Raw genomic sequence first — 26,494 nt, forward strand, 5'->3', positions numbered from 1 at the left:
TCCCATTTTCAACAAGTCAGGACAGAGAACGATGTCATTCGAAACGATGGTTGGACTGCAGATGAAGTTATACGGCCGTTCCGCTAATGGCCTTCAGTTTGCCGTCTGACAAAGGTATTAAATGGTCGCCCCTGAAACGGTGCTTCCTGTAGAATATGGCCTTTGAATTGGAGCCTTTTGCAATTTACGGCATTTAGAAGGGTGTTTTGCAAATGTTCTACAAAATATATCTTCTGTACGGTATGGAACTTACATCCCAAAAAATATCTGCGCCCTAAACGTGTAAAAAAAAAATGTTGGTGTATGCCTCTTGCGCCGTGCACCGAATTCACCGAAGCATGGCTCCTTTTCCTTTATTATTTACACGTGACCGAAGGCCATAGGGTCCACCTTAAGTTAAAGGAAACTCTACCGCGCTCATTAGAGGACTTCGAGCTCGAACCGAGAGGTCTGTCGCTGAAGCGGCCTTTATAAACAGTTCCTCTATAACAAGGGGGAGAAAGGAAAGGCCGGTCAAATCCCCGTACATGTCCTCCGGCGATAAATAACGAGGCCGACACGGAGCCCTCTCGTCGACAGAGGCCCTCCAATGTATAGGATTCGTCCGCGGCTAACTCAAACTTATGCGCACGCCATTGATTCAGGGATTAAGATGGCAACGAGCTTGTTCCCCCGATGCCGATGCTTTCACATTGCCACTCGCACGCCGTCAGGTGTCACCTCTGGCACAATTTGTTGCACCGTTAATGAGAAGTCAACGCGTTCTTCTGGAACGCCAAGTAGTCCTGTTAGACTTCAGCCGCATAAGGCTTAATATCTTTAGGACTATAAATGATCTCTTGTAGCTGCGTTACCACGTACAACCGAAATAACTGATTGCTTAATTAACTACGAGCGTGAATGTGTGCTGCAATAACACTGTCGATATTGCACGGGTTTGCAACGGCTTACGTTTATACTGCGTAGTTAAATAAAATTAAAATGTACATCCTCTTTCATGAGTCATGTCAATACGTCCGACATTTACAGTAGCTGAATTCATTTGACAAGTTGTATTGTTTAATAGCTTGGCTAATTATTCGATGTTGTTACACGTGGCATTCATAATTCAGCACCAGAAGAATTGCCCATTGCTGTCCAAGATATCGAAATGATTACTAATATTTCTCTATATTCGAAGCGCTTAATTGCGCTTTGTCTCTTTTTTTTTTTTTTTTTTCCTGGGAATAGCAAGACACCGCAGCGCGGACTAACATTTTCCTCCTTTTTTTACATAATAAACATATTCCGCCCTCAATTCCACGAGATAATGATAGCTGCAGTTTCGTGAAACATTATGAAATAACATTAGCATAGAAAGTAAGTGTTTCGTTCTACGTGCTATCTACGTGCACATAGTATTATCTAATCAGAGAATAATACAAACGGGGTGATGTTTCAAAGGTTTCTAGTGAAAGTTTCATGCATGATACCTTTATTTAGGAGTGTTAAGTTCAAACTCCTATTATAATGTCGTTCTAGTCACGTAGAAAAATAGGAGATGCACGCAAAGAAAAACAAAGAAAGAAATTAGCCACCTCCGCCATAGTACATAAAGACTCCGTGTAACGCTAGAGGGCGTACCAAAAGCCCCCTTCGAACAAAACGGACACGTCTAACCTTCCAAGCCAGTCCCGGAAGAGGGAAGCATAAAAAAGGAACTCACTAAGGAGGGGAACCGCTATCAGGGAATTCTGCCTACACTGTTAGATGCGCTGTTCTTTCCTCCGCACGACGCATCTTCAGACCAACCCAGGTAACCTGCACCATCTACGAAAATATTTATCACATCTGAAGGCCACTATCCCAACTTCTATCCGCGCAAGAAAGTTCCAGAAGAGACTCTCTCTCCCTCTCGCTCTCTTTGAAGAAGCCGGACAAACAAGACGAAACCCCCCGGAGCTGCGGAAACCCCAAAGCACGCAAACAAAAAGCGGCCACAAGAAGAAAAACACGGAGTGGAGCTCACAGCGACTAAACTCGGTTGAAGCACCGGCGATCATTTCAGTGCACATCACTGCTTCTTTTTCCGTGTTCAGGCAAACTTTTTCCCTCTCCGTGGCATAAATTGGACTTTATTGGCGGAACCGTTGTTACCACACTGCAGCTAATGGTCCGTCAGTGCCCACTACGGTGCGGGGCACGTTCGCCAAAATGGCGCAGGCGCCGGTTTTTTCACGGCAGAAAAACAAGCACAAAGAGAAACTTGAGGCTCGCTCTCGTCGGACCAACCAACGATATGCCAGAAGCAAGAATCACCGTGCGCAAGAAAATCTATATAGGGAAGAAGCCCGTACACAAAATAAAGATGTTGTTTAGTCATCTAGTCGCTGCGGCTGACGCGAACGCCGAGAAGCTTTCTACGAAAGTGGGAACGTGGCGGCGTGCAGCTGCAGCGTCGTCTAGCGGCGAAAGACAGAATTATGAAAGCGGAGTGTCGTTCTCTGTCGGCGTCTCTCACGGTTTACGGTCGCGCCGACGCACTATTCGGCTAGGCGTGTACGGCTTGTCACGTACAAGGAAGTAGGTCGTTATTTATTTATTTGGAGGGAATCGTGGAGAAAGCGGCAATCACGTTGAGTTAAACTTTGTTAGTAAAGAGTGGTGGACACAGTGTTTTGATGATGATCGAAGTAAATCTTCTTCTCAAAGGGTTGTTTACCATGTGACCCTCTGTCGGCTTACAAACATTTTTTTTTTACAACTATACAATTTCTTTATTGGCAGCCGTCCAAATTATCATCAAGAAGAAGGTCTGAACAGTGTTCACTACCACGAAAAGACGGTCTCGAAGTTGGCAAAGGGTATTTTTTGGTGGTGTTTGCAACCTTTAAAAAATTCATTAATGTTGAGCAAACTATGCTGCACATTAGTGCTCGACACCGTGTGTCTTTTCTTAGAAATATCCTATCATAAACAAAATACAGAAGCCGACACTGAAGATTTTTGTTTAAGTTTAATTTGTACAAGCTTTCGCGTGGAGGTCCACGCTTCCTCAGGTACAAAGTGAAGTGGTGACACACATAAGTATATATAGTGTAGACACTGCTACAGGACTTGACTCCCCTCTTCGTATACGCAAATATCCTATCACTTAATAGCAACAACAACAACAACAACAGCAAATAAGTAATGACAAGTAATAGCAAGCCGACAGTAACTGAAACCTGAAAATACATTCGTTCTGTTTCTCTTTCATATATGGCCTTCGTGTCTTTGTGCACTTACACCGTCTGGCCATGAGGGCTTCATGTCATACGAAGGACGTGCATGTGGTATCATTATTCGCTCGTCACCCAATCACATCATCATTTCATATCTCGTACTGGCCAGTGTGTCCTGGAGTAGTGAGCCACAGCTTAGGTGGAAATTTTCCTCACTTATCGTCGCTACATGTATGTTTTATTGTTGTTAACTTTTTTAAAAAATCGCGACTCGTTTTCCTTATATACATGTCTATAGAAGTATATCATATTATGTTATCCCCGCTAACAACCTTATGGCAGAGCACAACGCTATCCGTTTTGTAACGATAATGCCTTTCTATTAGAAACAAGGCGCCGATTACCACATTCATTGCATGGTGATAACAGCAGAGGGAAGTAATGAAAACAGGCCAGCGTCCAGAACAGTAACGGTATGCATGTTCACCGCCATGCAAAAGAGCCGCCTGTAAAGGGTACTCTGCCGCAAGCATGGTCATGCAAAGGAGAAGCCACCTTTAGTGAGCCGTTAATATTTGTTTGTCTTATTATAAACACGTGTCTTGAGGCGCAGTGATAGGCAAAGTAAAAAAAATTGTACCTAAAATAATGTACGAAGTACCTGGCGTCAAAGGTACTTGAAATACAGTACAAAGTAGCGTATGTTAAATGTGCTTAAAGCAGAGTACAAACACAGGGGTGACACAAACCCGCCATTGTTGTAACTACCCTCAAGCGGGTGCTTTTGTCAAAACTGCTATCTTGTCCTGGTCGCACGTCATAGAAACGTAATTTTCAGATTATATGACTTGTTTACATGTCATTTTGACGCTTACCGACATAATAGCGAGTTTTAGTATATTGTACGCAAAGGCGACAGCGCACGATGTACTAAAACTCTCTATTTCCGTCGTCCTAACGCCAAGAGATGAACGTATTTTGTCAGCGTAAACTATGCGGTGCTACTTCCGCAACATGGTAGCCCATTTCTCTTTAGTATAATTTCATTGCATGTGCTCAGTGAGTCTTAACGCGCGGTCGTCATCACATCTTTTGAAGTCGTCAACAGTACGACCCCTTATGTGCAAAACGGTGCATTTTACTGCAAGATTATCGGATAACGCTAATTACCGTGATCGAAAGACATCCAAAACGTTGTGCAGAAACAACAACCGCATTGTTTACAAACGGTTTGGCCGCCGATTACGGGCGCCGCCATCTTAAAGGTCACGTGTGCCATGACGTTTGCTGTGACGTGCGACCAGGACCTGTCCAGGATGCATTGCGTTCGCCCAGCACGCTTTCGTGTACGGAGTAATACAGTGGATGCCACCCCCAGTGAGTACAAAGTACCAGCGGTATAGCCGAGCTCGTTGGTGGTAGCCAAGGTTGTGCTGAAGACTGTGAGGGGGTGGGTTCGAATCCTACCACCAGTTGTGCTGTCTGCTGAGGTTTTCCCTGGGTTTTTCCGAAGACTTTCCAGACGAATGTCAGCACAGATCCCCCTGAAGGCGGCCCAGGGTGCATACTAACCCCCCGTCCCCCATTCCTTCCTGCTGTACTCTTTCCATCTCTCCACATCTGTGCGCCGCTTATAGCCACAGTTGCTTCGCGGCGCTAATGGAGAAAAAAAAGAGTACAAAGTACTGCCAATTGTGCTTTGAAGTACTCGTCAGGTACAATGCAACGGAGTTGGGGCAGCAACCTCTAGGAAAGTTTTTACATCTTGAAGAGGGGGGGGGGGATATAGGTTTATTGCAAAGAAAGAAACAAAGGAACAGGGGAAAGGTTAGCTTGGCTCCAGAAGCCGATTGAAGAGGGAAAACTTGCAGTGTATGTGCATTTAAAAAATGGGACTAAGCAGGGTCCACTCCGCGTCTCTTCCTTGGCCAAAGCTTTATTTTGTGCGTGTGTGTGCGTTGTGTTTTCCCTCTTCTAATTTGCAACGTTCGTTTGCGCAATCGCCACATGTCACTCTTTGGGGGTGACAAACTCCGATAAAGTGCTGACGTTTTGACTGGCTAATTGCCAATGTATGCATTTTTCTTATTTTCAAATGCTAGTTCTGAAGCCCAGCAAGTTAGATGACACGCAAGTTATCGCGGGCACTTTTATCGCGAAAAAAATAATATAAATGAGGCTCGTGTCGGTCCGCGGTACGACCAACCGGAGAGGCAATCACGTCATATGTTACGTAATTATACGTATACGAACCTTATGCTGTTCATAATTGTCACAAAAAAAAAAGTGTACGCCTGCTGTTTTCAACAAATCAGGGCAGATAACGATATCGTTCGAGATGATGGTTGGCTAGGAGCGTGCTAAGCGGTGAAGTTCATTTTTAAGAGTATAGGATATTAGAAAGTTTCAGTGTCGTGGTCTTGAGTGTTCTACAGTCATCTTCGACTTCCCTCTCCCCTATACCTGCTCTGCTAGAGTACGAGTACTCAGAAATGTACTTAAAGTAGAACTTGAGTACTTATTAATTCAAGTGCTGCCCATCACCGGACGCAAAGTCTGTCATGCAGCTGGGCTCCATTTTTTTTTTAACCTTTTGTTTTTCATCTTTTCAGGAGGTTCTTCGTCGGTACAGCGCAAGCTTCCCAACTTTGCGGAACCCATTCCCAACGTAACCGTGGCGGCAGGCCGTGATGTCAGCCTAACATGCGTCGTGGAAAACTTGGGCAGCTTTAAGGTAAGTGCGCAAGGGTGACTTTTTTTTTTTTTCATCCATTGGTGCACACCCCACAACCCAGCTACGATGCTCCATATCATCGAGAACTGTGACCGGTACCGGGTGTTTCGACACCAACTTGAGCTCCTTGACCATAGACCCTTCAGTTTGTCCAGAGTACTTGCTCCCCATATGGAGCTCTCCTGCGTATCCGTGCCGGGCTCTTCGCTCCCTTTTTGCTTTGATGCGAGCCACTAGACTCCTCGAAGAGCTCTAAACAGAACTCCGACCTGTCTTCGCCCATTCGCGCTCACCATTAATTCACCCTCTCATATTAACCTCTGTAAAGTGGGGTAGGGTCCTGCGCCTACCAGAGGGAAGCATCCCATGTCATCATCACTTCTCCTTCATTTACTGTTGTTGTTGGTGGTGGTGGAGCACTTTATCAATCAAAATGGCACCTTTATCTACACTCTAAAAACAGAACTTCACCGCATAAAACGCTGCGCGCCAACCATTTTCACGAATGATAGTGTTGTCGCTGGTGATTGGAAGACAGAGGGGGCGTACGCCTTTTTTGTGGCAATTTTCATATCTTCAAATTGCCACAAAAAAGTGTACGCCCCCCTCTATCTTCGAATCAGAAGCGCTAACCCTATCATTCGTGGCAATGGTTGGCGCACAGCGTGCTATGCGGTGAAGTTCTGTTTTTAGAGTGTAAGGTACGTATTGATCAATATATTTATTTGTAGTATTGCTGTTCAAACACCTCATTTCAGGAATAACGAAAATAACAACATGGGCATTTCCTTAAGAGCGCTCTGCTTTCGCGCATACTTTTCTTTGTGCAGGCCTTTGCATTAGTGCTTTTTAGTACGTTGTGGGCTGCAACCGGATTTCGCGCGAGCTTTGCCTTCTTTTTGAATGATCCCGTACTTCTCTCTCTCTCTCTTTCTTTCTCGTTATTCTTCCCTGTATCGTCCTCTTTCACTCTTTTTTTTTCCTCCACTCCCTCCGGACCAGGAAGCACCACATTGCTTCTTTATCATGCAAACAAGCTTCGCGAGCTCGTTTTATCCGCGTGTGATTCTCAAGAGATTTGACCTCGCACCAAAGACATCCCAAAAAAGCCACCTTCCAGTTCGAAGAACAAGGCGGCCGGGAACCGATGTCTGCGAACGCTTGCGAACAATAGGGGGTGCCTTCCTTTAATCTGGGCGCAAATCATAACTCGGGGTTTGTTCTCTGCTCGCAAAGGGAGGAGGGGGAGGCGTCATGAATGACTGGCCATTCTCCATTCAGCGGTCGAACAGGAACGTCACGCTCTGCGTTTCTCCCAGTGCGACCTTCCTAAAATTTGCTCTTCAATATGCCAGAGAGCTGAAAAGAGGATAATGAGAAAAAAAAATACAATTTTGCTTCTTTTTATTATACAGGGTGTTTTTTTTTATTCGTTACAGAATTTTTATTTAAAAAGCCAGCAGAGCAAAAGAGATGCGGTTTTATTATTTTATGCGGAGTTATATGGCCCAGCGAACATTCTCGCGGAGAAGGTATGTAACTGCAAAATCATTAACTACTTAAAATTCATTAATTAGCTCTTTAATTAGGGGATTTCGAGCAAAAGCGGGTTAACAGGACGAGAGATATTCTTCGTTGAAAGTCATTCTTATGTTTAGAAACACCTTAAACGCGCACGTGTGTTCAAATATCCATCACTGAATTTCGAAACGTGCTACGCACTTTTCGAGCGCAAATATGACGCGACCTTCGTCTTATCTAGGTGGGACAGCGGTCTATCCGGCCAACAGATTAGCTCCTACACCAACCAGCTCCATCGTTCCAAAGCACGTCGCCCTCTCACGTGGATTGCCTCTCGCTCTTTCTTGTAGACTTGTAGCTACATACTTTCTTCGAGATAATGTTCGCTTGGCCATACAAGGTGTCCCACCGAAAAAGGGCCAGGGGCTAAAAAAAAAGACGGAGTGCTGGACACAAATGGAACCAATTGTACGTGTTTAGCAGTTGTGTGGTCTATCCAAAAATATTTTTTCATCGCCCCTTGTTAATTAATTAGCTGTAATTAATTTTCTAACTTTTCAATTATAAAAGCTACGAAGTTGTCTCAATGAGAACATCTAATCTCTTCGGTCGCCTGATACCAAAGCCGTTTTCAGAACAAAAATCCGTTCGATAGATCGTTCACAAAAAATTCGTGAAGGAACACCATTTTTTTCTTTATTTTGTTCATTGCGCATCCTCGACGACGCGTATTTCCTTCATTCCCAATGTGAGAGAGTGAAAGAGCACAGTGCCGCCTCATGCGTCGAAGATGAGTTTTAACTTGCGGAAACAAAACAAAAAGAAATGTATGGGGTGACTCCATCGCAACTGCCCTTATCTTGGGATGCTATACTCGGTGTCCTTTTAATATTTTTCCAGGACGCAAGAGGCGATAGTGTGCTCTTTCGTCGTCTCGTTTTGGGGGTGAAGGAAAGACGCGCCTCTAGAGATGCGCAACGAACAAAATAAAGAAAAAAATTGTGTTCCTTCACGAATTTTTTGTGAACGATCTATCGAACGGATTTTTGTTCTGAAAACGGCTTTGGTATCAGGCGACCGAAGAGATCAGATGTTCTCATTGAGACAACTTCGTAGCTTTTATAATTGAAAAGTTAGAAAATTAATTACCGCTAATTAATTAACAAGGGGCGATGAAAAAAATATTTTTAGATAGACCACACAACTGCTAAACACGTACAATTGGTTCCATTTGCGTCCAGCACTCAGTCTTTTTTTTAGCCCCTGGCCCTTTTTCGGTGGGACACCCTGTATAACTCAATCGAAAAAAAACGACATCTCTTTTGCCCTGCGTGTTTTTTTATTCAAAATGCGACGACCAACAAGAAAACAGCCTGTATATATATTTGTATATATATATATATAGATCGTGATAGGTAGGTAGATAGGTATACATATATATAGACCGTGCACTCCCAGCCGAGGACAGCTGTCTCGCTCTACTTGGAGCTCGTCAGCCCGGCGCAGGGAGGTGACACGATCTTGGGTAGGCGCTAACAGTGTGTCTGTGCGAGACAGCAATGTTGCACAGTGACGGCGTCACCTGTGGAGGCCGCAGTGCAAGCCAGCAAGTATATATACACAAGAAAAATAGCCGAAATTCTGTAGCCACCATGGAGGAAGCAAACGCAAGGAGCGGCTCTTCCCTCCAGACTAGCGTAGCCACCCTCTAGCGGTCGCTCGAGTCAAAATCGCCATTGCTTCCTGTACACCACGTGATCCCCTCTAAAGTTTCGGTTTTGTAAGGCTTTGTTTCTCGCGCTGCTCTCCGTATGATTTTGCTTTTTGAAAGTAATTTATTGTGAAAATGTGAGCACCGTCGTAGAAGCGACGTATGGTAATGTGTTACTGTCCCGGCTGCGGCTCTCGTTGAACTGAAAGCAGCTCTGTCACGGGAACGCGTTTTGTTCGTAACTACGCGGTAACTTGCTTTAGTCGCCCGTGTGTCTTCGAGTCATCTTGAATTGTTCATTTCAGACCTCAAACTCTGCTGCAGATTCATTTCATATCTTCTGTTGTTGTACAAATGGGACGGCATTCTTTACCAGCTAGTCAAGAAAAGTACATACGTTGGAAGTAACCGTTGCCACACGTGATGCTTCCGGTCCCGCGTACTCCTTTTGCGTTCTGCACACTGTGACTTGTCTTCTAATAGAACAGTAAACATTCGAACACACAGAAATGAAGTGCAAGCACGCGTTCAACGTAATACTACCATCTAAACTGCGACACAACTACAGCACGCGTCGTCTGCTTTGCTGGCCATGCTGTCTGGAGGTTCACGTGAGCGGTCACGTGGCAGACAGGAGCATCCCAGAATGCAATGCGAGGCCGGCTACGCTCGTCCCGATAGAAAACTGCCGGAGGGGCCGCTCCTTGTGTTTCCTGCCTCCATGGTAGCCACCGAGCTTAGGCTATTTTCCCTTTGTTGAACGGCAATGTTCCACGGTGACGGCGCCACCTATGGAGGCCGCTGTGCAAGCCAGCAAGTCCATATACAAAGGGAAAATAGCCGAAGCTCTGTAGCCACAGCCTCTCTGTCGCCCTCTCAGACCCTCTCGGGTCGCCCTCTCTTCTGATCGCCGTTTCCTTCAACCCTGATCATATTTTAGTTTCATATATGCCCACATTCTGGCAAAATTTCGATATTTCAACGTTGCAAATTTATAAAATTTTCATTATTGTAGTTGAAGCTGATATCCCTTAAGGCCCAGGTTGGACCTCTCAAGCGCTTTTCAACGACACCTCGACCGGCGTCCTCGCTTCACGCGTTCGTGAGATAGACTGCCCGCAAGGTACGCGTCGTACCCTTATATTTCCGTCTCCCTTGCACGCGCCCGCCAGATGCACGCGTCATGAAGTTCGAAATAATTTCGTTTCATCGTAAATTTTGACCTGGCTACCAAACCGAACTTACAGACAATTTTACGTCAAAAACGAGGTCACGTGATCTTGGATCGCCCTTCATTAGGGCGATGTGATGATGATCAGTCGTGGCTTTACGCCGCGAGACAGCTATGATCATGATTGACGCCACATTAGTCGGTGTGCGGATTAATTTTACCCACCTTAGGTTTCTTTCACGTGCGCTGAAATCTCATCACACAGGGCGTGTCTAAGCAACTTATATTCCGCTACCAAGCTGCTGACACTCTCGGAAAGGTTAGCACCTGCAATCTCGGAGTCAGCAAACGGACACGTGGTCGTTTGCTGGCATCAAGGTGTGGGCGTTGTGAAAAAAAAAAAAAGGTTTGTATCATCGGCATGCCGCTCGCTGGTGGTAGCCAAGGTCGTGGTGAAGGCTGGGAGATGGTGGGTTCGAATCCTACCACCGGCTTAGGTTTTCCCGAAGACTTTCCAGACGAATATGTCGGCACAGTTCCCTTTGAAGTCAGCCCAGGACGCATACTAACCCCCCTGTCCCCCACTCCTTCCTGCTGTCCTCTCCCCCAACAACACCGACTATCTTCGGGATGTACAGAAAACGTGCAAACGGACTCGTACGTCCGATGGATGCCACTCGGATATCCATCGGACTTGCGAATTCGTTAGGACATTATTCGTACATCCAGAGGACATTCGGTGTTGTTGGGGTCTCCATCTGTCCACATCTGTACGTGGCTCATAAACGCCATCGCGGCGCTAACAAGGAATTAAAAAAAAAAAAAAAAGGTTTTGTGCGGCCACGCGGGGACATTGTCACCCAGCTGAGTCGACCCGTATACAGTCTCAATACCAGTTTTCCGCAAGAAATAGGAAACAAAATAAACTACGACAACCGGAATCTCGACGTGCCATCACCTGACGGCACTGTAAGGAATTCTTCCCGAAACGATATTTCCAGCGTTTTGAAAACGTACTACCACAGCGAATTTCAGTCACTACGTTTACGCCCTTCCCACGCATCGAATTCTCATTCTTTCTTATCTCGTATGTCCCCCGCGCGTTACGCAACTTTATTGGATATTTCGCAGGCTTCCTCTACAGCTTTCGCGCTGACGTGTTTCACTTCTATTCCAGGTAGCATGGATTCACACAGACAGGCACATGCTCATCTCGATGCATGACGCGTTGATCACGACAAACCCTCGGTACGGCATCACGCACAATGGACACCGGACGTGGCACCTCCACATCCGGGACGTCGAGGACACCGACAAGGGAGAGTACATGTGTCAAATCAACACAAACCCCATGAAGAAAATAGTCGGATACCTGCACGTTGTCGGTAAGTAGAAGAACTTATTTGTTCATGAAGGATATGCCACACAGGTAAGATACGTACACTAAGACGCGCTCAAGGCAACCTTAACAATGACTTTTTTGTTATTTGAAGTAGAAAATATCTGTGCGCTATAGTATCCTTTAGCCCGCCGAGTAAGTGGCAAAATTTCTATCTCATCGTCACTACATGTATTTGTTGTTGTTGTTGTTGTTGTCAACAATTCTAGACCACCACCTAGATTTCCTCGTCATGTCTGTTATTTCACACTTCTTAGGTGATACATAAAGCACTTTTTTCGATTGCTTCTGAAGCTCATCGGGGTCGCATTCATGAAGCACACCATTGGGGATGCTGCAGTCTACAAGTACAGGTTCACTTGTTATTGGATTGTCTGGCTGACCTTTCCTTTCTTTTTCTTAATAAACATATCCCTCCCCCGTTTCTTTTTTTTTTTTTGAATGTTTTGAGCTTTATTAGATACTATTGTGTTAGATGCGTAAACTTATCGATTAAATGTTTTTCACACACAAAACGAAACAAAACTCGACGGAAAGAGTCTAGCTTGATGCTTGATGTGTAAAAGCACTGAATGAGCTAAAAGATTATTTCAGCACGAATATCCTTGAGGTAGTTCGCGAGGGCACAGAGCGCAGGCTGTTGGTGCTGCCCTTTGACCGGCTCCTCAGTACATTCTCAACAATAAAAGGTCGGTTGTCAAGTTTAGCAATGGCGTTCTTCAGTGTTCGCCTACAGCGCCGAAGCGTCGGCAGGTGGCCACCACGTGCTCCGTGTTCTCCACAGTTCCGCAAGTTGAACAGCTCGGCGATCCAACGACACCTATCTTATGAAGGAATGCTGCTGCGAACGGGACGTTGCCTGCATTGCTCCTTCGCGGAAGAGTCGCATTGCCCTAATATCCTTAAATTCACCACGGAGGCTCCAGTGCCAGTATCACCATGATAATCCAGATGGCTTAAACTACAACCAAGAGAGATAGCCATGTAACTCAGATGCGAATTTTCCAATTTGATTTCTAACAAATTGTCGTGAACCAGGTGTCCACTTTATTAAATCCTAGCCAGCCCGTACATGTTACAAACAGTTGGTATCGCAGCTCGTACCTTTTTTATCTATACATTTGAAAGTCACCCAGTACATGGCGATATAATACACATATGAGAGTCATATATGGTCTAAATATATTTCGTATTATTACACGTTATGCGAGTCGCATGTACGTATTGTATCGCCATGCCCTGGAGTGCGTTCAAATGTTCAGACGAAAGCGTAGTGAGCTGTGATATTCACAGCACGTGACATGTCAAATTACTCCGAATTATTACGTTCAATTTCTCATCTTTCTCATCTTACTATTCAACGCAAAAATTACGATTTATTACGCGCGTATACAATGGTTACGTACAATACGTATCTAACACAATATTCACAACACAACGTGTTGTCCTATGGAAAGAACACAAAAGACACAGAGCCCAAAAGTTCATTGACTGTTGCATAAGCAACAACACGTGTTGGCGAGAATACAAACTCAAGTCACGCTCCTTTATACCCTAAACTTACCCATCGCGTTCGCAGAAGCACAAAATGCAAACTTTTCGCAGAACGCGGACCGTACGCAAGTTGCGCACACACACTGAAAGAGGAAAAACACAAAAGCAATCAAAAACTTCCTCTCGCCCTGCCATCGTTATGCAAATCGCACAAAGCGCGAGCAAAGCTTTTGTATTAGACGAATCATTTCGCCGAGAGAGAGGGAAAAATCATTTTAATAACGACGTCTAGACGACGCCATCTTTATTCCAATCTCGAAAGAGTCACTGTCGAGGCGGCCTTCTCTAATCTACCACAGTGTGTGTGGGGGGGTACACAAAAAAGTGAACGTAAGAAAGCAAGACCCTCAGCTAAGCCCCTAAAAACAGACATTACGCGATACATATTCGTCGTCCCGGGACGGGAAAGGCACATTTCTCCTCGTCCACCACCGTACATACAGACATCAATCTCGCCAGTCTTTCGTGCTCATTCTCATCCCCTTCCCCCTCTCTCGCCTTTTCCTTCCTCGATGGAGTAGGAAAGACACGGAGGCGCCACATATATTTTAATACATCTAAAGCTGTTTGCGCTCAGATCTTGCGCGATCTTCGAGAAGAAAGAACAGTTTCAAGTCAAATCTTCTGTCAGAAAAGTGTTCTCAATCCGGATGGCGGCGGCCCCGATTGCTTACTTACTTATATAGACGACGCGGGTAAACGACTTACAGAAGACGGCGGTCCTGATCGGCGGTGATCGAGTCAGGGATGGGATGATCTTCTAATGGAGGGGGGTAAAGGTGCTAACTTCGAAAATGGTTTGGTGTGAAATTGAAACGACAGTGGCAGTCTCGAGTCTATTGTATCTGGATGGAATGCCGCGACAAGGTTCTCAAAATGAAGTGTTGCACAAACAGTTCGTTAGGGTGGCTTAGTGAGATTTCGGTGAGTTAGGAAAGTTGGGAGTACACTTTGTCAGCGTCGTCTTTGTAGTGTAGCGAAGGGGAAAATAAGCATAGATGAACTGGTATGTGGCGCTTAGAATGTCACTCGTCTGATCATTAGAAACCCCCAGAGCTTCTCTTTTCTAAAATGCATGCGTTGTATTACTCCGTTGCGCAGAAGTGTGTAAAACTGGCAGAATCTAATTTTGGAGCGTGTTCTGCCTGCGCAGCTTTGTATTTCTGATGTATTCACCTTGTTTTCTTTTGTGGCGCCACCAGTTGTTGTGCTATTATTGCTCGTTTTCAATTCTACACTCTAAGAAAAAAAAAGGTATGATTTTCTACCCATTTCGGTAGAGCTGCATTGGAACCACATTTCTACTCCAACCAGCTTTACGTTTTTGGTATAACTGCAGAGTAGAAACTGTCGTTCTACCAGCTTGGGTAGGAAATTCTACCATTTGCTCTTAGAGCAAACGTGAGAGAGAGGAACAAGGGAAAGGGACGACGCCGCTTATACCCGTGAGCGAGAAGACGCGTGTGATGTAATGTGATGTGATGTGATGTGATGTGAATTGGCACGAAATGGTAGACGTACTGTTCTGCTACGACTTTGGGTAGGAAATTCTACCTTTTCTTCTTAGAGTGTACTTCTGCGCTTTGGCTTCAGGAGTATCGGGGGTCTCGTGTACATTTTTTGTTTGTTTGTTTGTTTCTCGACCATGAGGGCTACAAGGTGAATTATAGCATCATTTTATCACCTATTGTTACTGGAGTTTTCAATTGGTTTAGCTATCGACATGTCTTCGGCCTGGAAGCATTCAGACGAGATCGGAATAGAGTGCGTTATAAGTGATCTCTCCACGTATTTTGAAAACCTGATAAAGGAAGCTATGAAACATATTAATGAAATAAGATGAAGAAACTAGGTATAGCAGACAAGAATATTAATCGACAAGAAAAAAATAGACAATTGGATAAGACATCACGGAACTGGCAGGCTCGTGAGCTAACCCAATCCAAGATTTTCAATCGCACCCTGTACTAAATAATGCAGACGTACACACATAAAGACCGTACAACCCGTTATAGCAATTTAACATATCGAGCACGTTAGTCCATGTCGTATCGCTGTACCGTTCATAGTCATCCCATAACAGGCGCCATCCGAGCATTACACAATGGCTGTCACTCTCACTTCATCTGAGAACTACGCTCGACAATTCACCGAGTAACCGAGCCAAAGCGGGCAGCATAAACGCCGCGACTCAGTCCGGAGGAGCGCCTTAAAGACGGAGGGCGCCTTTACGAGGCTATCAAGTCTGCTATACGGCGTCTCCGAGGCGCCACCCGCTCCCGAGAAGTCTGACCCCTCTCTCCTTATTTTTCCCCCGCGACGTCATATCCCCATTGCCGACGACTTTGCAACCATCCCGTGACTCAGGACGAGCGGAGGGAGGGATTCGACATTAGGCCCCTTTTTTTCGAACCCCGAGCACATCGCCGTTTCCTTGCAAGAGTGAAGGAATCGTCGCAGTAAATTCGCGTGAATCACTCTATCTCCCCCCACTGACAATGGTTTCCTAGATACGCGTCCCTCGACAACTCATTTCGGAAGTGTTACTGCATGCCTCGTTGAGTAACGTTGTGATGGCGCTGAGCCTTCAGAAAGGAGAGAGTCAAGTCTGATCGAGGGAGTCTTTGAGATGGTTACGGTACAATACGACGTTGTTGCGACGATGTGGAAGTGAATTGCGTGCTATGTTTAAACTCGTCCGAAGTGATCCGACATTGAATTGTGCATGGACGTCTTTCAAAAGGGTGCGAACTAAAGTGGCACGGGTTAGATTGAATTGGACGGGTTCGTCCACCGTTTCGTAACCATCGGAGAACGAAAAATCATAAAATATTTCATGCATCCAAGAAGTCGAAAAAAAAAACGCTTCCCGGGATACGAAACCGAAACGAATTCCAAATATGAATATCATTTACCTGCGACAGCGACGCCTCATACGTAGTGTACATCCCTTTTTCCGCCTTTCATATTTTCTGCCGGGTGTCACGCTTCAAAAAATGTGCTGCTGCCATCCTCCTCTTTCGCAAAATTGTTGCAGATTCCAAACGCCTCTCTACGTTTGCTCTTTTGAAGATGCTAAGGCGGTTTCCGCGTAAACGCCTTTTCGCTGCGTCTTCACTCTTTCGAGAAAATCGTCGTCTGCTAAAGTTGACTACTGCAGACGACAAAGGAAACAAGCCATTCCGTCGTCGTCTGTTGCCAGCGACCTCAATTGAGTGTGATGCGTGATAAGGGCTTTCTCTGTTCTCGTCCTCAAGTGGGCAATAGGCAAGGTAAATGGTGGGTGTGACGCTGTCAGCCGTTTTATATGCGTTAAGTTTATTGACAGCGAGCAAAGAATGTGGGGAGATGCGTGGAGCGATATTCTGAGCGTGCATGCTGAATGTGCTGGCTGTGCAAAAGTGCGGTTTGAACACAGTAGATGAAGCGTGAAAGATGCCACAGCGGCTGTGTCGCAATATTCCCACGCGTTCGTTTTAAGTGTGCTGAGTGCTGCGGCCTGGTACTCTAGCGTCGGTAAAGAGAGGAAGAACAAACGCTTCAAGAAAGCTCTCACACTGCAAAAGATACATAAATCTTGCAAAATTGGTGCCAACGCTCGCATTTTTGTGCGCCGTTCACGTGCGTTACAGCTCCTGTACGATGCGGCAAAGGATTTTGCATTCGTTTTGCTCTCAAGTTTATTCCGTCAAAATCATTTCTATATTTCAGTCACAATCGCTGCCTTAATATTGGAAGGTTAGGGTTCGCTAACTTAATTATTTTTTAATAACTTTTCAAATTGAAATCGAGGAAAAGCAGCCGAAAGGGGTTCGATGTATCAGCTAAATTTGGCGACCTTGTTGGCAAAATTTAGCAACGCTGTTTTGCGGTAATGCGAAAGTTTAAGTAGTCCTAACGAAGTGACTGCATGTCGACTGTCAAAGTAAAAGTGACGATGCTGTTCTTTTCCCCACAAGGCCTATTTAAAAAGTTGACGAAATTTTGAAGAAGAAAGAACGATAATTAGGAAATTAACTGCGTATCCGGAGCACGCTGATGCACAGTGTATTTTACCAAAAAGAATCGAGCGGTCGTCCACGATTCTTCGAATCTATTTGCCCGTTTCGTTTTGGCTGTGGCGCCGTTCACAAGAAGCGCGAATCAATTCAGCACAATAGATACCGTCGTCATTATCATGTAACGATGTCACGATCATGTAACGATCATGTCATAATCATGTAGGCTGATGCACTGAGCGAAAGCAGAAGATAATGTAAAAACAGAAAAAGGAATTGAAAGTAGAATAAGGGAAGCCGTCTGGTGCGACGAAGACTCAGGTTCATAGCTTGAGCTTTTTTAGGAGGACTGCGTCGAGGAGGGCTACTTGAGTTAAGGACGATAGAGTGAACTCATATAAGTTTGTGTGGTCCTGTTGTCGTCGTAGTTCTCTTCAAACTCAATGTATGAATCCTGAGCCACAGAAAATTAGAATACCAATACTTAAATTTAAAAAAAACTGTTTGCAACGACATTTTCCTTGTCGTGCCCAGCACAAGCACGTTCAAAGCGTTTCTTTGAGTTTCTCTTTTTTTATCCGCTGGTGTCAGAAGATGCGAACCGCCAATCACTGCCAAACAGGTTACAAAGGTCCCCAGATTCTCACAACAGGAGAGTTTCGACAACAAATTCCTTCCGTGTATCCCGGTATCCCCTGTCATCCGCCTCCCTTGTGTTCAACTTTCTCCGATGTCATGTTCAAGCGACATTCCACATACGTAGAGCCCGTTTTCCGCCAAATACTCCAAATGCAATGGCTCAGTCGTCCAACGCAATCTCAAAGTAGAGGCGCGCGATCCGCCCTTGCTATCAGATTCCATTCGTAAATCAAACAAGAAGAAAAGGCCGCCTCCTCGCGGCGTCTGCTACTCTTCCTGTGTTACCAGCCAGTCTTTTATCATCCGCTCCCTGCCATGTCACTCTAGACGAAATGGAGGCTTCGTTTCATACTCGGATTCCGTGAGCCAATAGCAACGACGACTGCGCTGGAAACAGAGAGCCTCGAATCTGAGCTGTGTCCCGAATTACACGAACGCCTATAACTATTTTCAAAATAGTGCACAAGAAAGCGTTGTGTAACAAGTTATAATGATGATTTTATTAAATCTAAGCAGACGGTATATTTCACTAGAAACGTTTTATTTTGCGCGCTATGAGGGGGGGGGGGGGGGGCAACGAATTCCAAATTGTTAATTTGGGAGCGCATTGAGTTTGCGATGCTGCGTGAGGTCACGTTTGTTTATTTCTTTATTTTACATATATCAAAGACCCTCAAGAAGAGCAAACAAGACAACAAGACAACAACAACATTTCGTAGACAAGTGAAATAAATATTCTATTCAGAAGAGCAAACATGTAGACGCGTTTAGGCACACTATGCTATGCAACAATAACAAACACTTCACCTAGTATTTTTTCTTCATCAACATCAACATGGACTTCAAAATAAAGCACAAGCACTCAAAGCTCACACACAGAAACTAGATTCTTTTTTTTTTTTTTGCTTCTCATTGAACTGCTTTAGTCTTGTGTATTGTACAGCTAATATTTCGCCAGGAAGAAAGGAAGGATTAGAGTTGAAATGGTGATGCTGAGAATGAAGAAAACGATTGGTTTACTCGTCCTGTAAAGGGTACTTCACCGCAGAATGATGCTTAATGAGGAAATGCCACCTTTACAAAAGTGGCTGTGGTACTAATGATGTCGATGATTATGATGATGATGATGCTATGGTAAAAGCAAGCAGAATATAACATTTTAACGTTCTAATACTTACGCAATAAAGCACAGTAACAGTTTTTCTATAACCATGCCAATAAGCGATTTCAAATTATCGTTGAACGAGTAACTCACCATAGAGCATTGTAAAAGAAGCAGTTTCACGAATGGTTTGAAATTTCACATATTACGTCATAGTGAGAGAACTTCTAATCTTATACGAACATCTGATTTGACTTGTTGTCAGCACACTCTAAAAACTGAACTTTACCGCATAGCACGCTCTGCGAAAACCATTACCACGAACGATAGGGTTATTGCTTCTGATCCGAAGAGAGAATGGGGCGTACGCCTTTTTGTGTCAATTTGGATATATGATAATTGACACAAAAAGGGGTACGCCTTCCTCTCTCCTTGAATCAAAAGCGATAAACCTGTCATTCGTAGCAATGGTTGGCCCTGAACGTGCTTTGCGGTGAAGTTCTGTTTTTAGAGTGTAAGACACAATGACAGGCTTTTCTTCCTATTCGCTACACACACACGCACATATTTTATGTTAGAGTGCGACATTACTCAAATACATTATTGTACGAACTTCCCGTCACACTTATCGACAATGTAATTTAGACTATGAATAAACAGGGTTCGCGTTAGGTGTTTCGCGTGTGCCGGAAAGGTGACGCGCATGTATTACACCAATGGTATCAAAATAAAAGCGCCTGCTGTTTCTCGTTACAGTTCCTCCTCGTTTCGACGAAGGACACACAAGTTCCGACGTCGAAGTGCAAGAAAACAGCAACGTATCTCTACGCTGCAGAGCCAATGGAACTCCGAGGCCCGACATCGAATGGAGAAGGGAAGGGGATGCTCTCATCTTGCTCGGTGCCAAAAAAGGTAAATCTCTCTTCGCAAACTGCACATAACTTTATTTTAGTTTCTTGGTTTCGTTTCTGTATCTCACGAGGGTAGTTTAGGCAGCCTGCATTGTTAAGGTAAACTGTATTGGTAAACGAATTCAAACAACTCAGGGAAAAGAGGTGCTGACGCCTGCGTCGTCCCTAATTGTGGTCTGCCTCTGCCAATTCTCGTTGTTTGCATTGGTAAACCTGCGTATATAACCACAACAAAAAAGAAAGTATAAATTTTTTAGATCTGTCATCTGCGAGAAGTTGTCTGACAACTCGCATATTACTGTTCCGAAATGGATAAAGTTCAGACATCGGCAAATTTTTTTATATTTCATTTTTCGTCCATCCTCTTGTGGTTGCTCTGTTGAGGTCAATACAAACGTAATGCGTCTGCGTCCTGCGCGGGTAAATATGGTACCTACGCTCTCTCATTTGCGTATTTTCCTGAACCGCTTTTAGGGAACTTTCCTGTACATTTTTTAGCTTAATAAGAACATCGACGAAATTACAGAAGTGACCTTATACCTGTCATTCTATTACCCTCGAAAGCCTTCGTTGCTATAAATTGCTACAAGCAGTATACTACGGAAAAGCAATCCCTAGAAAACAAAAAATAGTACATACTAGGGACATCAGCCTTCCTCGAGCTGCAAGTAAAGTAGCCTTTCTTTTCATTCAGAACATCCATAAAAATAATGGCCGACATCGCCAGCGTGCTCCCACTAAAAAATCAGCCATAGCTTCACCCAACCTTCCTCAAATGAAGAAAAAGAAAGGGAAAAAAATAAGAAATCGAAAAACGGACATCCCTGAACATAAATCCACCCTATCTCTTCCCCCATTCTATTACACGAAAAAGCCTTTAGTGGATTGGCAACAGGACTCTCCCATCCTGCACTCCGAACGGGAAACTCGGAGGCGAGCCTACCTTTGCATACAACTGTCCACTTTCCTTCATCTACGTACCCTGGGCGTAAACACAAGTTTCGAGATCGTAACCAGAACAACGCGCTCCGGGCTCCAGTTACACGCCATCCTCTCTGAGAGCGAACACGCGGAAGAAAACAGCCTCGAAGGAACTAAGACAAATAGATATCGGCGTGGATGTTTTAGAGTGGCCCAGGTAGTTTGTATGCCTTCCGTGGTTCAGCGAGGCAGTAAATAATTCAAGAGAGAAAGAAGAGTGGTCGTCTCAAAGATGAAGCGAGATGTGAAAAGGCAAAAAGCGAGCGTCGTGAAAGGTTCTTCCGTCCCTTGTTCTGGGATGTTATAGAAGGGAGAAAATGCACGGGGAGAAAACGGGTGGAGCTTTCTGCAGTTGTAAACGTGCACCGTCGGGTCTCCGAGTGAATGGGCCCGTATTTTGGTAGGAAGAGTAAACATCGGTTAAGCGAAGGCAGACGGGATATGGTAAAAGCGAGGTAAGGACTAAGTCACTGAAATACTCAGAGTTAACTGAGTTTACAGAGTACACTGTTCCCGCATCGTACATCTTGGTTAAAGAATTGCGAAGGTATGCGGACAGTGATGCGGTGACAGCTGTGAGAGTTCATTGAAGTTTTGAATTGACGCATGATTCAAGTACAAATTTTCCATGCTAATACTAGTTTCAGTCAACTCCAATACACGCATCCTACACTCTAAGAAAAAAGGGTGTGAAAAGGTGGTAACTTCTATAGTTAAAACCTACACTCAAAATCTTTTCACACCCCTAAAGGTGTAACATGGGTGTAAAGTGGCTGTACACAGCAGTAACGCACCCTTTGGGCACCTTAAAAATCTGTTTGAGAGCTCTTGAGGGTGTAAGAATGGTGTATTACACCCTTTTCTGGAAAATCTCGGAGAGGGTGTGATACAGGGTGTATTGAGGGTGTGTTTCAATCTTGAACATACATTTACTTTGTTCACTGAAAGGAGATCGAATGCTGCAGACATGACAGGGGAACATTATGTAGGGTTCCCCGTTAATCGAAAAACATCGAATACAGAGGAACATTTCAGGAACCGTGACAGATAAATTGCTGCACATGCCCAGCTTAAGATTCCAACGTACCAAGCAGGCTTTCCTTTATTGCTCTTCTTTCTTGGTATTTGCTGTATGGTTGGATGACCTGCGACCACACTGAGTGTTCCAGTGGCAATCACTTTGTCCCGGATCGGGTGCGCTGGTCGCAATCTCATTCTGCCATTGTAGTTGCCCCACAGCGTTTGTGAGCCTTTTAGGGACGTGACCTCAAGTACAATCTCGGTCACAGGCCTTTACTTGTTTAGCGGGGAGGTTACGACAGTACATACACCTCCACTTTCCACGTACGGCGGTCCTGTTTTTCCGCGGCACCCGAGATGGGAAGAAAAAGGAAGAGGGCCTCGGACTATACGTTTGCGAAAATTAAGATTTTGAACTCTCAGGCGCGCATATCGGAGCACCTGCAATCGCGGCGCCACGTGAATATGAAGAATCCTCGTAACGAAGAAGGTGAACAAACGCCTTCCGGTCATTTCTTGCAGCACTTATAGAACTCGAGAACTAAAGGGCGCGCAGCAATGTCTGACAAGAACCTCGGCAAGTATGCTTGCACTTATTACTATAAGTTTAATGAGTTGTGCTTTCGTTGGTTTCGTGAATGCGCCATCACTTCAATGTGGAGCAATAAAGTTTCTTGTGATTTCACAAACCTGGTAATTCGCATTGGTTGTTGTTGTTAAGGCTGCGTTAGACGCGCACAGCACTGAAATTACATTGTAATTGCAATGCGCCGTTTACTGTCGGGTAAACCATGCACGCGCAAGGAAAACCATCGAAAAACTTCGATTTCTCGAAAATCAATACACATCGACAAACATACGCCGAATCTGCCCAAAAATAAACATCGAAAACGCGGAACCCTAATTATAAGGGAGCGCATTAGATAACAACAACAACAATTATATTTTGACGATGAAGTGGGCAGGTTTTCCACATTACATAAAATTACTTACGAAACACTAGAAGAGCGCACGACATGACGAAATAATAAACACATGGCATGATTAACAGCCAGGCGTGGATTAATTCAGGCACACGAAGGAGAGCTTGACATAAGTTAAGAAATAACATAGGCAAACAGAGAGCGCGTCACATGAATTGACATAAGTGAGCATGAGCATACATGAGCATGACATGGATTGATAACGCGCCTGCCATCCGTGAGTTTACCTAGGTTCAGCACGTCAGGTGAAACGCTCTTCCAATTTTCCAAAACAGTGGATTCCTGAGGGGTGGTTACCACATGGACATGCGAGTGGCAATCGTATTCAACGGCGGTTAAACACAGGAAAATTAAAAGAATCTGAGAATTTACAACATATATTCCTATGATCTCTGAAAATACCGGCAAGTCATTTTCAGGAATTTCTTTTACAATTACACAACTTGCTGAAACTGTGAAGCCATCAATCGTGACACTTCTGACAGACATCACAATGTCAACAACTATACGATTGTCAGAAACATAGTTTATGTGACATTCTGGTACCTGTTCAAGTGACACCTCTCTTTGTTCCATCAGTTTTCAGCAAAAAAATAAAAAAAATCAGAGCATATAACAAGCCATGCATACCATTTTTCATATAGCTCATTGAAGTGTGTTCTGGTGAATTGGACTATCCTTGAGTTGCCTATGTATAGCCGTATATATTTCCTTCATATAACATTCTTATACACATAGTTGATCGCATTATAGTTCACCAATTATCTAATGACATGCTGCATGAGCAGACCAACTTTTACTGAATACTTTAGATGCAGTGAAACTTTTTACATATATGTTCATTTGGTGATTATCAAAATGACATAGAAATACATTCCTAGATGGTCCTCGGCATATACCCAGAATGTGTCGTCAGCTCGATGCCAAAAAAGTAGTTTTTTTCGCATCAAGCTGACAACATTTTCTGCGTATTTTCTTATTCAGCGTTGAGAATTACACCCTTCCACATGATTACACCCTAACAATGCTGACAGTGTTAAACTACACCTTAAAAGGTGCGTGCCCCGCACAATTGGGTTTACACCCTTTAAGGTGCAAAAAGGTTTAGAGTGTAGGTCAACAAAGCGTCTGATAAAGGGTGCAAAAGGGTGGTAAAAGCAGTTATCATACACAGTAAATTTTTTTACGCCCTTCCCGGTGTGAAAAGGGTGTACTATGGGGACAAACCCGAATTACACTTATACTACACTCCACTAAGCACCCGTGTTGGTGTAAAAGTGGTGTAATGTACCAATACACCCCGATCACACTTCCGTTACACACAATGCTAAATTTTGGAACACTCATATCAGTGCAAAACGGGTGTATGCCGCACAATACTCATAGCTCACGTAGTTTTCTTTTTAATTGTGATAATGTTCGTAATATATATAGATAACTTAGTACAGATGGACGCGAAAAAGATATAGACTACACGTAATGAAGAGACTTGGGAAGCCATATAAGGATTAGAAACAATTGCTACTTTTATTACATTAAATCTATTTCTAGTAATTCCCATTTAATTTTTTTACAGTCGTGTTGCCAACTGTAGGGCAACTGTAGTTACAGCTAGGGGTCGACGTTTCGGCTGTCAGCGCTGCCTTCAACAGGACTAAACTTGAAAATAGCTGACAGGGGCTTCACCCCTGGCTGAAAGGTTAACTGGTGCGCGTGATCACGAAATTGAAATACATATGTGTATGTAAGTAAAGGGCTAACTATTGTGGATGATTGTGAAATTAATATACGAAAAGAAAAAGTAGAAAGAACCAAATACCACGAACAGCTAGGAAAAAACAAGGGAAGAACAAGGAAGACAGCAGCAGCCTTCAACAGGGCTTGGAAATGGCGAAGGCAGGCTGCTGTTGCAGTGTCGACTTGCCCCTTAATCTTTAATAAACCCCCCTTGCATTGTCTGTTTGTAATCTCGATCCATTCTACCTTTTCCTTCGCATATATATGCAATATACCTATATATGTATACCTATTAGTACATTTAAGCAGTGTTCATGCGGGAAGAGCGTACATGTGACATAATGAATGCTAACTCAAGCTTCCACAAGAGGTTAAAGCGGAAGCAACTAGCTAAGCTCTTGTAACCTCCCGTGTCATGCTGGTTAAGATGATCGCTTTCCACGCCGGTGACACGGGTTCGAATCCTCACACCGTCTGTGTTGCCTGCGGTTTTCCCTGGGTTTTCCGAAGACTTTCCCGACGAATGTCTGCGCAGTTGCCCTGAAGTCGGCCCAGGATGCACACTAAGCCCCCCCCACACACACCTCCCTGCTGTCCTCTGCCCACGTCTGTACGCCTCTCATAGCCACAGTTGCTTCGTGCCGCTAACACGGAAATAGGTAAGATGCTCACACTAGCAATTAAATGCAGAGCAAGTGTTTTTTTTTTCATAACCTGCCATTTTTGGGTCAATACACCCAATAAACACCCTTCTTTTGGGTGTAATATGTGACGCCTCTGTTACACCCATCATTGGGGTGTAGCATTTACACCCATAAGGGTGTGAGTTATCTAACACTCATTTTACACTCATAGGGGTGTAAATAAATTTACTGTGTATATCCAAATTGCTACAAAAAGGCGTACGCTCTCCTCGCTCACCGAATCAGAAGCGACAACCCTATCACTCGTGGGTAGCAGGTAGAACTTTGCAACCTTTTAGGCACAACATATGCGGCAACTATTACCTCCTAAAAGGTATAACTGCTCCACTTTTTTTTTTTTTTTTTTCTGAGAGTGTACGTACGGACGACGTACGTAGTGCAGTTGGCGTATCAATTTTTAGGACTGAAGACTCGAAGCATTATTATTGTGGGCGATACCGTTCACATGTATTCCCGCTCATGCCTTTCTGCACTCTTTAAAAAACACACCTTCACCGCATAACATGCTCCTTGCCAACTATAATCCCGAACGACATCGTCCTCTCTCTTGGTTTGTCGAAAAGTGGACGAACGCCTTTTCTGTGACACTCACAGGGTTATGTTGATTGTCACAAAACGTCCGTCATTGGTCCGTCATGTATTACAAAACACCAAAGGTATATAATATTGTGGCTTCCACGGGGAAACATTCCATGTCATCATCGTCACTTCTCCTTCATTTATTGCCGTTGTTGACGACGAAGATATAAGCCCGATAGCAAGCAGTCGGTAGCCTAGCAGACCGCTTGCGGATTATCTGGCCTAATCAATATTTTTAAATTACGCAGGTGTTTCGAAATATCAGGGCGAGTACCTCAACATCAGCAAGGTGACTCGCCTGCACATGGGAGCTTACTTGTGCATCGCCTCCAATGGCGTTCAACCTTCAATCAGCAAGCGGATCGTGCTAAAAGTCAATTGTAAGTACTATATATTTCATCAAGCTTCGGATATGGGTATCGCTAAAAGTGGTACCGCTATAACCGGGTAAAAGTGAGCATTGCCAAGCACTTATAAAGTAGGGTTCCGCGTTTTCGGTTTCAATAGAAAACATCGAAAAACATGCGCCGGGTAAATTTTCTCTCAT

The 26,494-nt window shown here is 44.3% G+C and overlaps 1 protein-coding gene and 1 long non-coding RNA gene across 3 annotated transcripts in view; one reads left to right on the forward strand and one right to left on the reverse strand.

Moving 5' to 3' along the window:
• LOC135388860 (lachesin-like) overlaps positions 1–26,494 on the forward strand; it is a 184,926-nt gene that overhangs the window by 149,339 nt on the left and 9,093 nt on the right. For both annotated transcript variants that reach the window (XM_064618706.1, XM_064618707.1), the window contains exons 2-5: positions 5,816–5,937; positions 11,518–11,725; positions 19,789–19,944; positions 26,196–26,327. In XM_064618706.1, coding sequence (XP_064474776.1) covers positions 5,816–5,937; positions 11,518–11,725; positions 19,789–19,944; positions 26,196–26,327 — 618 coding nt within the window. The remainder of the gene's footprint in view (positions 1–5,815; positions 5,938–11,517; positions 11,726–19,788; positions 19,945–26,195; positions 26,328–26,494) is intronic.
• LOC135388864 (uncharacterized) overlaps positions 1–26,494 on the reverse strand; it is a 173,133-nt gene that overhangs the window by 37,513 nt on the left and 109,126 nt on the right. The gene's annotated exons all lie outside the window — the stretch shown is intronic.

The sequence above is a fragment of the Ornithodoros turicata genome, chromosome 3, assembly GCF_037126465.1.
Source record: "Ornithodoros turicata isolate Travis chromosome 3, ASM3712646v1, whole genome shotgun sequence".
NCBI classification, from domain to species: domain Eukaryota; kingdom Metazoa; phylum Arthropoda; class Arachnida; order Ixodida; family Argasidae; genus Ornithodoros; species Ornithodoros turicata.